At 39.6% G+C, this 14,929-nt stretch overlaps 1 protein-coding gene across 2 annotated transcripts in view; it reads left to right on the top strand.

Annotated features, from left to right (window-relative positions):
* Positions 1-811: 811 nt before the first annotated feature.
* Positions 812-14,929, top strand: part of ARMC1 (armadillo repeat containing 1) — a 32,306-nt gene continuing 18,188 nt past the window's right edge. The window contains exons 1-3 of one of the 2 annotated variants that reach the window (XM_064387626.1): positions 812-1,001; positions 3,443-3,646; positions 7,687-7,778. In XM_064387626.1, coding sequence (XP_064243696.1) covers positions 3,455-3,646; positions 7,687-7,778 — 284 coding nt within the window. In that variant the 5' untranslated portion in view covers positions 812-1,001; positions 3,443-3,454. The remainder of the gene's footprint in view (positions 1,002-3,442; positions 3,647-7,686; positions 7,779-14,929) is intronic. The other variant, XM_064387618.1, reaches the window with a different exon arrangement.

Raw genomic sequence — 14,929 nt, 5'->3', positions numbered from 1 at the left:
ATTAATAAATTGATTGAGTACTGGCCTAGTCAAGCTTGTCATTTGTAGCGGTGCGGTGGTGGCGGGGCTGCTGGGGCCCGCGGCTCCTGAGGGGCTCCGGGGCCGTGTCCCGTTAAATCCCTGTGGGAAGGAGCGCCTGGGCCGCTGTGGGAGCCGGGCGGGAATCGGGATCGCTGTGGGGCAGAGGCGATAATCACAGATATGCCCTGTGATAGAGGGGAACTCAGGGTTTCTTCGTGCTGAATTGGTTTAAGCATTGCTTAGCGGGCGCTGCCAGCTTTAGAAACTACCGAGAGCTTTACTCAAGCATTTTAAAATAAGGCGCGAAGGTTATGTGGAGGAACGAGGAAGCAGAAAACCTTTGCCTTTATCAAACTCAAACCATTGTAAAGGATCAAGATGCTGAACCTGGTGTTGTTAGAGGTTGTTTTTTTCAGCCTTAACGGTGCCTTGATTCTATTAAACCAAATTTACTGTGTTTCATGGTGGGGGGAATACCCACTTCGGGTTTCGAACCAGGAGATGGGCACTCTGTCCATGCAGCATCAGCTGTGGTTCACACTAGATTGTTTTACAGTACACACTACACTTTATTTGAGCAGTAGATTCAGCTTCTGGTGGTAGCCGCCTTTGGAGAGAAAAAAAAAAAAAATCCGAAACAAATGGAGCTGCGCGAGGGGCGTGTTTCTGGACTACAGCCCTGGGACTACACCTCCCGGCGTGCACCGCGCCCCTCCCAGGAACCAAGAACTCGATTGGCGGAAGGCGGCGCTCGGAGCGCGCCAATCGCGGGGCGCGGTGCAGCGCGGTGCCGGGTCAGAGCGGGCTCCGTGGGTGGTGCGGGCGCTCTCGTTCCGGTGCTCATCCCGCCGCTCTTCCCGAGCCTCTTCCCGAGCCTCTTCCCGTGCTCCCCCCGCCGCTCTCCGCAGGCCGCGCCGCCCCGCGGGCCATGAGGGCGCGGAGCTGAGCTGCGAGTCCTCCCAGGGACGGCTTCTGCGACGGTACGGCCCTGCCGGGGAGGGGAGCAGGCCGCGCCGGGAAGGGCCGTGAGGGGGCGGCGTGTGCGGCCGCGATGCCCCGGTACAGCCCCGAGCTCTGCTGCCCTGCGGCCGCGGGGCCTGGGGGCCGAGGCCCGGGGCCCGGTCCCAGCCTGAGGCCTCGGCCGCCCGGGGAGGGCTGGCGGCGGAGCTGTGGAGGTTCCTCGGCAGGAGCACAAAGCGGAGCGAGCGCGGCAGAGAGAGCGGGCCGTAGTGCCTGCCTGGGGCTTTGATCTCAAAGCTGCGGGGAGGAGACAGCAGCAGGCACCTGGCTCCCTGCTCTGCCAGGCTCCTGAACCATGGATATCTTTTTATAACTTTTAAGACCGCCTAATTTTTTTTTTAATTAAAAACTCCGGGAAGAGGGCGGGGGTGTGAGTTTTGGTGGAATTGATTGTTGCAGGTCATGGAGAAGGGTGAGGATTTCAGAGCTGTCTCCGGAGTTGAGGCTTAGGAGAGGTACAGAAGGGTCTGGGGATAACAGAATCACCTAATGGTTTGGGCTGGAAAGGGACCTTGATGATCATTGAGTTCTAACTCCCCTACCCTGAGCAGGGACACCTTCCTCTAGACCGGCTTGCTCAGAGCTCCATCCAAGCTGGCCTTGAACACTTCTAGGGATGGGGCATCCACAACTTCTCTTGGCAGCCTTGTTCCAGTGCATCACCACGCTTACAGCAGCAATTTCTTCCAATATGTGATTCAAACCCGCCCCCTTTCAGGTTAAAAACATTGCCCCTTGCCCTGTCACTACATGCCTTTGTAAAATGTTCCTCTCCATCTTTCTTGTAGCTCCCTTCAGATGAGTGTAGCCTAGTGGAATTAGGTGGTGGTGAAACTTGGTTTTGTGGGAAGGTATCTTCAGAGGATTAGAAGGAAAAAGGCAAAAGGTGATCAGGATGGGAAGAGTTATAGGAATGATGTGGTGCTTGGGACACAGCCCTGGAAATGAGACACTTTGATTAGCATCAGCTCCACTCCTGACTCAATTTTTAAGAGTTATTATAAGTTCCTTTGTGTATTATGGAAAATAGTTAATAATACTGAACAGAGGTGCTTTGGCTTTGTTTGTGTGGTGGTTCTGTTTGCTGAGGTTTTGTTTTGGTTTTTTTTTTTTTATAGTTGAGGTTTTTTTCCTTTGGAAGCACAAACTTGTATTGGTTGAGCTACTGAATCTCCCAGTTGATACCTTTTGGATTTCTGATAGTCCAGAGAAATAGTCTGGACACTAATCATTGGCCTGTGCTTTTCACTCTAGCACTCTCCTGAAGTAAGAAACATTGACTTAGAGGTTAACAGCATTTTTTCTCTGTGAAAATTTCAGAAATTATCATAATCTAAGTGCATGTTTATGATTGATGTTTTTGATGAGTGTGATAAACTTATGTTGCTCAGAGGCCAACCTTCAGTGAAGAAAAACTATTTAATGTCGGCAAATGATGTTAAAAGAATGTGATTGCTTAAAAATTTCATTTGTTCTTTATTTGGGGGAAAATGAGTGATTGAACAAATTAACAGTATGCATTCACTCCCACTTCTGTGCCTTAAGTTACTTGGCTGAGTTGGTACTGGCCACAACCAGGACTACAGTTAGCGTTTGGTAGTGTCTGAGGCACAAAGAAACTTTCTTCTACACCAAGGTTTTAGCATTTTCTCTGAGCAAACTTATGCTTTTGTTGCCTGTTAAGTAGATATTATTAAACAAGTCTGCAATCTGATACTCTCACACTAACACGTGTCTCCTTTGAAATTGATCTGGTGGCTTGGACTTCGACTGGAGCAAGGCATGACCTGCTTGCTCTCTCTTTATCGAGGGATACTTGTGAAAAGGAGAAAAAAACAACTCAAACCCAGCCTCTAAAGCCATTTCTGCCTTGGAGTGTGTGGCATTGCACTAGTTATTTGATATTTGGGTGAAGAATAAAACTTAATGTTCACTGTTCTTGATGCACTGTGAATATTTTGTTGACTTTTGTGGTTAATTTTTTGACTGCCAAAGCTACTCTGAAAATACTTTGGTTTTTACACAGAAGGATGTTTATATACTTCTAGGGTGCCTTGTGAGAAGACTGGATTTATTGAAAACATTTTTCACTAGTGTAAGGAGGAAAAAACCAACACACAATACTTCCATAAGGATTGACTGGTCTGAAATGACATATAAGAAACAAATAAAAACCTTATTATCCAAATATATCTGTTCTCTGCTTAGGAAGTTTAGATTTCCAGTTTATAAATTTCAGGACCCACATCCTTATCAATTCCATCCACCTTCCATGAATTCTAATCCTTGGGTTTTTTACACCTTTTAGTTTAGAGCAAATCATTGCTGTTGTGCTTTTCTTGTCTCTGTTTTAATTGATGATAAATGTTGTGATAGTAGTAATAAATGGGGTTTTTTTCAGCAGGTATTTTGTATGAATGGTGCAGAAAAGATGAATTCTGCTATGAGTGAGGAGCCCGATGCACTGTCTGTGGTTAACCAGCTCCGAGATCTAGCAGCTGATCCACTGAACAGACGGGCCATTGTTCAGGATCAAGGATGCCTGCCAGGTCTTATTCTGTTTTTGGACCATCCCAACCCTCAGGTTGTTCATTCAGCTTTACTAGTAAGTATTCTGGAGATAAAATTTCTATGTTGGTGGGGAATTTTTAAACTTTGTTAAGCAAGTTGTTTAAACAAGCAATTTGTAAATGAAACTGTTTAAACAATTTGTTTAAACAAGTGAAAATGTGAAAAATAATGTCTGGTTTTATATTATGTTGATATTCATTACATGTGGTTTTTTAAAAAAAAAATGATGCATTGTTCCAGGGAATTTTTTGAAAATACATTAATTTACTTTGCATGTTTTCCCTAGTACAGCTATTTCACTTTTTGTGTGGAGGGAGGTAAGGACCCTTAAATCTCTTTTTTAAGATGAAGCCATAGAGCTTGGTAAATAAGGACAGTGACTTGATATTCACTTTACAAAAATCAAAATCCAATCATAGCATAACTTATGTTAGGAACAACCTCCCAAGGCAATGTAGTCTGATCCCATGCCCAAATTAGGTGCACTCAGATCACAACTCCTGTTGTGTTCCCTTGGTCTTCAACACCTTGAAGGATGAAGATTCCATAACCTCTCTGGCACATTGTTCCAGCATTTGAACAGCCTCGTGGTATTAAAAACAAACCAACCAACCCAAAATCTATCAGTATCTATATACAACTTGTTCTAGCTTTTGCCTGTTTCTTCTCATTCTAAATCATAAACTGAAGTCCTGATTTCTTATCCTGAATTGTAATATTAGCTTAAAAAATGTATTTCCTGCGTAGAAATGGGAGAAACGAAAGTCAGAATTTAGTCATTTCAAGAGTTGGATTAGAATTCTAAGATTTTAAGATACTGAAGTTTATGTGGTGCTCATTTTTTCAATTATGTCATTATTTAATTGTAAAGAATGTGAAAGAACAAAGAGCTCTGGCTTGTGCATGTATACATGGCAGGTGTACATTACTTATATCACTGAGACCTATCTGTACCATAATTCTTGTTTTTTCATTTATGTTGCTTTCATAATAGATGTTAGTGGACTTCTTGAAATTACTGTAGTGACTGATTCCTTTTGTGTTTGGGGAGGGAGGTCCCATAAGGCAGGAAACCTGTGTCCTGCTAATTGTTTTTTAGGTTAGCCTTGCCATAGTGTTTGGCAGACTGTAGTTTTCTTCAGTAGGAGAACATACATTTTTGTTTGCTGTTCTTGGAAATGTGTTGCATTGGTTTTCTTCCCAGTGTAGTTTCCTTAGGCTGTGATCTTAAAAGAAGTTTGGATGTCCCCCTGTCTTTTTCCATCCTTTGTTATGTTGGGCTGTGTATTCTCAGTGCCTGCATGAGATTCACAAATCAGTCTCTTGATCGTGTTACAAAAACCTGTTCTGTGTGAAAGGACTGGTTTTGTCAAGAGCGATGAGCACTAATCCAGTTTGCAGTGTGGTTCCACAGCCCCTGGTAGTACTTGTGTTGGAAAGAAATCTTGGGTGAGGATGGGAGGCAGGTGGGTGTTCCATGTAGTGATAACAGTTAGAGTGGATTAAGAATCAGGATTTAGAGACCAGGATGTGGCTGCAGTGAGAGCTGGATCAGTTTGCTGTGAATACACGTTCTGGTCTGCTGCTTGAACTCCTTGTGTTAATGAGTTCTTGAACTGCTTAGGTTCTGAAGGTTTAAATATCTTTGCTGACAACTTTCTAGCCTTCATGTTTTATGTTTTTCCATTCTGAAGAGGCTTTTTGTTTTTGTTGGTCCAAAAGTGCTTCCATTTGAATAGGAATAGTTAAAAGTAATGATCTTCCATTAAATGTGTACCTAATAAAGGGATGTGCAGCACTGACTTTAAATTTCTTCTTGTACTGCTTAGAAATTCCTGTACTTGAAATTGTAATAATCTGTATGAATCATAATAGTTCCATATTTAACTTTTTTGATGTGTTGTAGAACTTTTCAGGGAGGATGGTTTTTCTTGTATCTGATGAAGAATTGATATGTATGTTTTATATATTTCTATATCTGGTTTTCTCTAGTCTTGATTTCAGAAATTCTTTATGATGTACTTCACATGTTAGAATTTTTTAATTATATAAATTTAAAAAATCAGAAGTAACAGAGGCAGTATTACTGGTTTTTTCCCTTCTGAAATTTGGACTAAAATTTTATGAAATAGGACCCTGAAGTTAAGGAACTACTTAAAGTTTCACATAAAAACCATCAAAGATGTCTTTTTATCAAGACTGCCAGCAGTGTATTTTATGTTAAAGTATGCAGGTAGTCCTATTCATTATGCTGAACTTACTTGATGAGCTCACCTATGTGAGCCTTAAAGCTAGCCCAGGTAAGTGTTTGGCTGAACAGAAGCTGAGCCAAAGTTCATATCAATAACTTTCCCTGTGCTTTCAGTATACTGGATTTAATAACTGTAAATGATGTCACTTCTTTGAAAGGATACCTTTGTATCTCCCATGGGAGGCAGGAGGGGTGGGAACTTCCTAGTGTTGAAAACTTGGGTCAGTTAAGTTGGTCTCATGACTTTGGCCTTATTTGAGCTGTGACTCCAAAAATTAGCTGTTAAGAAAATAGGTTTTTCTTTGTCCAGCTGAATTGCACCATTACTAAATTGGTGGAATAAAAATGAGAAACTTGTTACACCAGCAAGGATGCATTTCATAGCATGCAAGTCAGTTGAGAGGTATCATTTAGGTATTTTCTCACAGCTGAAAAGTAAGATAATGAATGGATATGCAACATTTATAAACTGCAACTATTGATACTGGTCTGCATCAGGAAATAAAAAAAATCACATCTCAAGTTCTTACCATGCCAGACAGCAGCCAGAGTTTCTTGAAAGGCAATAAAATGATCTTGTGAATTTTTCCTGATACGTGCTGAAGGTGACTTGGAAAAAACAAGCCCTCATGATTAGTCCTCTATTTCTGAAGGGATTAAGGAGCATGTTATTTTTAAAGCAGTTACTGTGCAGTGTAGCTACTACATGGCTATATATAAAGAGTTGGTGTGCTTCTAAACCTTGTGTCACAAACCCCATTTTATAAATCACTGTATTTGTGTATTGCAGGATTTTTCAAGTGCAGTTCTTGTACCTACATCAGTAAAACACCTTTGGAGGCTTCTTCTAAGAAAACTTTCTCAGCACAAACAATAGAGAGTTGTCTCATGAAAAGAAGGACTGACATTTTATTTGGAAGAGTGTTATGTTAGGAGGATCATATGAATATACAGTTACCAACTGGGGTCAACCGTGTAAAATTGTGCAAAGAATCAACCTGGAAAGTCGAGTAAACAAAACCTTGGGCAACAAATAACTGCAGTTTCCCAGTTTAGGTCACAATAAGCTAAGAAGCTTGCTACTGCTGGTGTTCTTATTCCTGCATGGAATGATGAAATTGCAGTTAGTCTACAAAAGCTTTTACATGTGTTAGACCCCTTTTTGTGGGCAGTAGGAACTTGGTAGTGGTGAGGTTCCTATTTCTGGTACTGGGTGAGCCCACTGAATTGAAGGAAATTATACTGGAAGCATCATGTATAAAAATTACTTTAGATCTCAGGTCACATAAATGTTTATTGGAAGGGACTTCTGGAAGTCATTCACTTCTGTTTCCTGTTTGAATTGGGACTGTCACCAGCACTCAATCAGGTCAGTTGTAGCTTTGTCTCGTTCATTCTGCGGTTCCACTGGGTCATCTGTTCCAGTGTTGTACTACCTTAGAGGAAAAAAGCTTTTTATTATACATGATTTGAACTTCCCAAGCTGCAGTTTGTAGCTGCTCCCCCTTGTCTGCTGCTGTAGAGGAAAGTTGGGCTCGACTGTCTTTGTAAAGGCTTCTTGCATAGCTGTAGACAGCAGTTAAATTGTGCCTTAGGCTAGTGTTAGCAAACCCAGTCTCTCAGCCTTTTCCCATAGGTTAGATACTCTGTGCTTTCTATGTATTTATAAAAATACAATAATTTTTTGATGTTCCTAATAGGTGATAATTCTTTCTCTTCCTACTAGACCTGCCTCTGTGACTGTTTGGCAGATGTGCACTAACAGAAATGAGTGGTAATATGCTGCATGTGTTGCTAATCTGCTGTGGTCCTCTTTCTTCTAGGCTCTCCGCTATTTGGCTGAGTGCCGTGTCAACAGAGAAAAGATGAAAAGTGAATTGGGTATGATGCTCAGCTTACAGACTGTAATACAAAAGTAAGTCTACAATGGAATGTTGGATCCAAACAGTGTAAACATGTAATTGTGGTACAAAGTGCAACTTGGACTGAATTTGTATACTAAGTTTCTAATATTTCCTTCTTGAAATTATGTGGCTGCAAGCAAGTAAAGATTTTCATTTTACGGTATTTTGAAGTAGTCAGACCATAGCCTACGAGAAATATTAATTTGCAGGTCATTTGCCAAACAACAAATTTTCTTTGCCTTGTTACGAGAGAACTAATTTTGTCCCTTTCCTTCAGGTTCTCTTATAATCCTACTTGTCAGTGTATAAGATTGCCTTGCAGTAGTGCAGTTGAAGAAATTGCTTGGCATTTGCCACATTTATTCTTTGAACCCCACCTTTGGGTAGGGAATTTGTTACAATATATTTTTGGAAGTATCTGCAGTTCTGTGTTGAGAGAACATCTTGCAGGTGGAATAGAAATTAATGAGGTTTATAATGGTCTCTGATATCTTTCTATGAGGTGTCAGATGGGTTATGGCTCTTAAAATTTGTGATTGTTGGATTTTCTCAAGATTTCTAACTGCTAAGTCTTGAGTACTGGAAGATCTCTCATGCACACTGGAGATGATGCACTTAATCAACAGAAATTGATGTGATTAACTGAGGTGAATCACTATTCAAAGTGAATAAAAAGAAAAGAAACCCCAACAGCCTTCTTCAAAGATATGCCTGTTATAGCAGAAATTTACTTGCCATCAAACTATCTGGAGGTGATTATTTTACACACAGTTGGGTAGTGCTCTGTTGGAGCTCTGGACATTGGAGATGTGAGGAGCTGTTCCATGGGGCTGGAGAAAAGTCATGTTTCTGCTCTGAGATGTCTCAGATGAATGTTTAAAACAATTGTTTAGAATAGGGTAAAACACAAGTGGAATTGTATATTAAATATTTAGGCAGAAAAGTTGTGAATATTTTAATGTCAGTTAAACCTCTGTCACTTGTGCTGTAGAGATACAGGTTTCTTTCAGAAAAAACACAAGGCTAGACTTTGACAGTTCCTTCATCCCACAGCCCCCCAGTTTTGGCAGTGTGTCCTATTATTATAGAATGCTAAGGAGTTGAAAGAGACCATAAGGATCATCTAGTCCCTACCCACTAGACCAGGTTGCTCAAGGCCTTACCCAACCTGGATTTGGACACTGCCAGGGTTGGGGCACCCACAACCTCCCTGGGCAACCTGCTCCAGTGCCTCACCGCCCTCACTGTAAATGATTTCTCCCTAAATGTGACCTCTTTCAGTTTGTACTATTGCACCGTGTCCTGTTGCTACAGTTCCACATGAAGAGTCCCTCTCTGCCTTCCCAGTACACCCTGTCAAAAACCAAAAGGTTACAATGAAATTTCCACCCACAGCCCCAACTTCCTCAGCCTGTCTTTGTAAGGGAGGTGCTCCAGTCCTCTTACCAACTTTGTGGCTCTCCTCTGGACTTGCTCCAACGTTCCTGTGTCCTTATGTTGAGGACACTGGGATTGTGCTCAGCAGTTTGGGTGGGGTCTCACAAAAGCAGAATAGAGGGGGAGAATCACCTCCTTCAACCTGCTGGCCACGCTGCTTTTGATGCTGCCCAGGATTCGGGAATATTATTGGCTATTACAGGATTATTGTCTGACACTCTGTCTGACACTCCTTATCTATATGTGTGAACCTGAAGGAGGGGAAATTATGGTTTGTACTCAAGTTCCGTGTGATCTAGGAAATATTACTACTGTTTACCTTTAAGTACTTCATTAATTGTGCTGAAGCTAAAGACAATTAGGTATTGGCGTGGAATTCAGCATTATGCCTGAGTATCATCTTGTGATTCACCAGTTATGCAAAACACAAGGATTTAAAACATGTGTCTTAAAAAGAAAAATGAACAAAGTTACTAAAATTTAGAAGAGATATGTCAATTTTTAAAAAATAATGTAATAATTATACATTTTGAAATGATAGGAGTTCTAATATGATGTATGGAGAGAAAAATGGAATTAAGTCTTAAGATATTCACCTTTTCTAAGGATAAGCATAATTAAGTGAAATATACAGAAGTCTTTGCTACTTTAAAACCTGAAACATGTAGGTAATGACAGAAACATGTGTTTAGAAATAACTTTTAGTATGGATTACATCTCTTTATAGTGCGGAGACATTCTGTAAAAGTTGAGGGGGAATGGTAGCTCATTATCAGTCTGTGGCATGCAAATATTACTTGGGAAACATTAAAGAATTTTATGGAAATCTCTTCAACAACATTTTTCCCTGGGTTTCAGTTTCAAGGGCCAAAAGAGCAAAGTTCAGATATATGCAGAAAATGAGAGATAAGTCAATGAAAACTGGAAATCTTGTAGGTGTTCCTTTTTTTTCCTCTAGAAAGCTCTTTGGCAACAGGAAGAACATACGTTTGATTTGTATGCTTGTAACATTTGGAAAGTGTGATATCATGAAAATTTAAATACATAGCATCTTCAACCACAAGACTTTGTCATGTGCTTGTCAGGATTTTAGGTTTTAATGTTGACAGGAAATGCTGAAGTTGAGTTTTGTACTGCCTGCATAAATATGGGGAAAGATGGTAGAAAAGTGCCGAGAAGATAAATGTAGACTTCTTTTTATCACAGCTAGGTTTTGGGTTGTGGGGCTTTTTGTTAGAAAGTCTGTAGGGCAGAAAACAAGGTCTCTGCTGTCTTTGATTTGCTTTACAAAATGCAGGTTCTAGCTTTTAATTGATTTCAGTTTACCAGAAGATGATGTAGTCTGTTGAACTGAAACTAGACATTAATGGATGCTCTGGTCTAAATTACTTCATGCTCTCTGTTCCCATGTACTTTCCAGAATCTGTGTATTTAACTCATTGCTCTATCTAAAATATTTTTATTTTCAGAATTTAATTTGGGATTTAATTTTTTTTGGTAATGTGGTACAAAAATGCAAACAAATTATACAAAAAAAGATAGGAGCTTCTGTCAGAATTCTGCTTTTCCTGTTTTTGTTTCTTTCTTTCAAGTGAGACAGAACCCAGCATCTTTTGGGCTAGAAGTTGTAGTCACTGGCTTTTTGCTCCTGACAGATGATGCACATCCTGTCATCTGAATAGTTCCTTTTCACCAAGGATTTTTCAACTCTCACTGTCCATTTTCTCACTTAACTAAATAATATTCAGTGGCTTTCCCTGTTCAGCGCTGATTTATGACAAACTGTATTTTGCCACTGATAAAGCTGTGCTATGTCTTCTCAAGCAATGAAATGGAGCATAGGCAAATCACAAACTGAATAATTGTCATATTTCAAACTTAAATTTATGTTCAGCAGTGCTGAACTGACACAGTGCTAGGAAGTTGAGGTGTTTTAGCATTCCAGTTCTTTTACTTTCAGTTATGCAAATTGTGAAATTTGAGGGTTTTTCTCATCATGTGTCTTTTTATAAGCCTTGAAGGTTTCTGTGTTAGATACCTCAAGTTCAGATATGGAATTTTGTCTCATAGCCTAAGTGCAGCTAACAAGTCTAACAGATCTTTAAATGGTCAATGCCATCAACGGGGAAGTAGTTGGAATTGGCTTTCTCCTGTTGGCATCTTGTAGTAGTACATGTGAGCCTCAGGCACGAGCCCTAGCCCTTCCACTGCAGGTAATACACAACCAATGGAAAAAGGCTATGCTGCTTAATTAAACTCAGTATCATGATGGCAAAGTACTATTTCTTTCATGAAGAGTACTGAGGATGAGAGTTGAAATTGAGTGCCACCTGTTTATTCAGTCATAGACTCCTAGAATGGCCTGGGTTGGAAGGGACCTTAAAGATCATCTAGCTCCAGCCCCCTTCCAACTCAGCCCGGTTGCTCAGAGCTCCATCCAAGCTGGCCTTGAACACTTCTAGGGATGGGGCATCCACAGCTTCTCTGGGCAGCCTGTGCCAATGCCTCACCACCCTCAGAGTAAAGAATTTCTCCTGTGCTAGGGACCTCAGTGAGAGGCAGTAAATTGCACAGCATCATGAACAATGGGCAGGAAATATTTGAGATATCTGAGTTCGACAGCTCTTTGAGGTATCTTCATGTCTCCTTCCATGGCTTATCAGTCCTCTAGTATTATCTGATCAACTTCTTGCCATTTTGCGTATTCTAAGTGTTAAAGCTTAGTTGTGAACATCATGTTGCTGCTCAAAACTGATGTCTGGTGACTCCTTAGTTGATACTACACTTAAGGAACAAAGAATAGGTTTCAGGTTCGCTGTGAGTGATTTTCAAGGCATATGAGCACTAGATTTTGCTAACAGAAGAGTAACAAATTTTAAATGTAGATCCTAGAAGCTGCAGGTTCTACAGGACAAGTATGGAATGTCAGCTCTGAGGAGTACAGAATGAAAATTTGATGGCAGCTAGATATTTTTGTGTTTAGGATTTGTTTTATGACTAGTCTTGATTTGGAGCACATGACTTTCTAAGCTTCTTCATGTGAAAGACTTTATATACTTTCACATTTTCTAGGACATATGAAGAGCTGTTTCAGCTTTCATGCAATGCTTCAAAACATTTTTCAAGTATAAAAATTTCTGATTCCCTGTTCTTTACTTGCTGCTTTTTTCCTTAGCAAGGGAGATTTTTTTCTGCCTTTTGTTCACCTACATCTGCTTCTTTTTAAGTGAAACTTGAGACATTTTTCCATGTTACATTTTTCCAACACAATAAGCAATTGTGTTGGAAAGATAGCGGACCTTGAAAATCTCTACCTGGAGGTTTCCAAACTTCTCTATTTTTTTCTTATGGCTGATATTACAAAAATATTACACTCCCTTGTCATGTGTACATGCAGAAGTATTTGCATAAATAGGTAAAAAAAGAGAGAAGAGATTGAAACTCTTTGAATACTGGTATTTCATTGTATTCTAGCAGTCATCAGCAGTAATTTAATATTGAAAACTGGTTTAGTTGCTGGCTTTATGAATTGTGTAGAGGACTTAATGTGTCCATATGGACTTCCTAAAATGTTATTAGCAGCTTCTAGAATTAAAATTAATTAGGATTTATTGCCTACAAGGAAATACACTAATTTGTGTTCAGAGTGAAAGTGTCTTTTGATGGACAATAAAGGTCAAAGTTCATAATTTTTCATAATCTTTATGAGCAGCATAATGGTACTGTTTTAGCATAACTAGTATGTATTTAAAAAAAAACACCGATGAAGAGTCAATGTACTAAATAGCTCTTATTATGGAATGGCAAATTACTGAGAGTAAAATTCCAATTACTTAGCTAAAAGAGCTTTTCAAGATAGTCTTCCTTTGCCAGGTTGTCAGATTTAACAAGCTGAACTAAATCCAGTGCATTAATCAGCTCTTCCAATTTATTACTTGCCTAAGAAGATTAGGGCAATTAATATGTGTTTAATTAGAGTCCCTTGCAGATCTGGTAAAATACATGCAGTCTATAATTGCTGACTTCTTACTCAGTTTTAATTTTTGGTAGTCTTAATTACCTGCACTTTTTGAAAATTTAATTATTCATTGAAACCAGCAAAGTTTAAATTTATGATATCTGACAAATAAAAAAGGCAAAAGCCAAGTATTTCAGATAGCATTTGTTGAAAGTAAAATAGTAGGGTTGTAGCATCACAATAGTTTTATAATATTTTTGTTGTGTGGCATACTATTTTTTCTTCTCTGTGATAGGATGAATGGTTGGAGAAAGACAGGGCAAAGGCCATATATTAATTAGGAAGTAGGCAAACTATGTATTAAAAGGGATATTGGATGATTTAAGGGAAGTTGCCATATAGCTTCAAGATAATACTTTGTGAGAAATTACAATTTAAAACTGTAAATTTTTTATATTTAATGCATTTATGTCCTTATGTAGAATACTTAAATTTTGATCTGCCAAGGAGAATGAAACAGCTTTTTATAGACTGTAGAGATTTTATTTTTCTCTACCTGAATCACTTAGTAATGCTATTTTTGCAGTCCTTGGCATGTGGGGTTTCTTTAACACATCAAAGTTGAGAAACAGTTGAGATTGGGTAATGGGAAGCATGATTCTGTTGCATAATAATTTTTGAATTCTACAGTATTTGTGATTTTGCTCTGAGAAGTGTTTTTGGCGAAAAATGCGATTATCCTAGGCCTTGGATTTTTGTGTAGGTTCAAAAACTTTAGTTTTAGTCACTATTTCCAAATTGTAGTGTATCACCTGAAGGAAGAGTAATACACACACCTCTGTCTGTCCCATGGTAACTCTCCTGGCCTTTCCTTTCCTGTTGTTTTTTGCAATGAAATGACACCCTTGGTTGCTGGTGCATCTCTGGGCTGTGGGGCTCCAGTGTGTTTATTGCTGGAGCAATGTTTGTTAATAATAGAAGGTCACAGCAGGAAGACACCTGCAGGCTGTTCTGTTCAGCATTGTTAAGCAAAGTAGCTTAATATCCCCCTCTCTCCTAGATACCCTGAGTTTCTTGAAAGAATGTTTTTGTTGTGTATTGTCTAAATGTTGCAAGTTTTGGAAAGGGATTGTTTCTTGAAGTTACTTCTGGAAAAGCATCCTCTGCCCTCTTTCCCCCAGAACAAAGCAATGAAATATTACAAAATGTAGGAGACATCAGTATGTCCTCTTTAAAAATACCATGTTATTTGTTCTAAATAACTTAAGGCTCTTTTTGTCTATCAAAGGCTGTCTAGTATTTGAAGGAGGTTATACCTAGGGAAAGGGTTTAATGTAGTGAGCTACCTCAGATGATCTCAGTAAAGTTCTGCTCTTTTTGTTTGTGGTGAACTAACAAAGAAAAAAACAGCTAAACTTTCGTTCAGCAGTCTTTGTTTCCCCTAGTGTATTTCAGTGTTAGTAACCATATAGACAGTTATGATCTCGAGGCAGAGGTGCTGGCACAGGAACAAAAGATGACAGAGAAAACACAAAAAGCATTAGTTAAAATACTACTGTTGCAATATTGGTGTTAACCTGGACTTTAGTCATAATGTAATAGGTGTTCTGGGAGAATCTTATGGCTGCTGTGAGGTAAGGAAGTAAGGTTTAAAGTCTTGGAAAAATGGATGTAATTTGTAAGACAAGTGGAAGACTGAATCATCAGCAATTCAAATGGAACTAGCAATTTACATGTTGAAATACTATAGAGTATTTCAACAGTATG

This window comes from Passer domesticus, chromosome 1 (genome assembly GCF_036417665.1).
Source record: "Passer domesticus isolate bPasDom1 chromosome 1, bPasDom1.hap1, whole genome shotgun sequence".
In the NCBI taxonomy this organism is placed as follows: domain Eukaryota; kingdom Metazoa; phylum Chordata; class Aves; order Passeriformes; family Passeridae; genus Passer; species Passer domesticus.
This window is presented reverse-complemented; position numbering and strand designations above follow the sequence as displayed.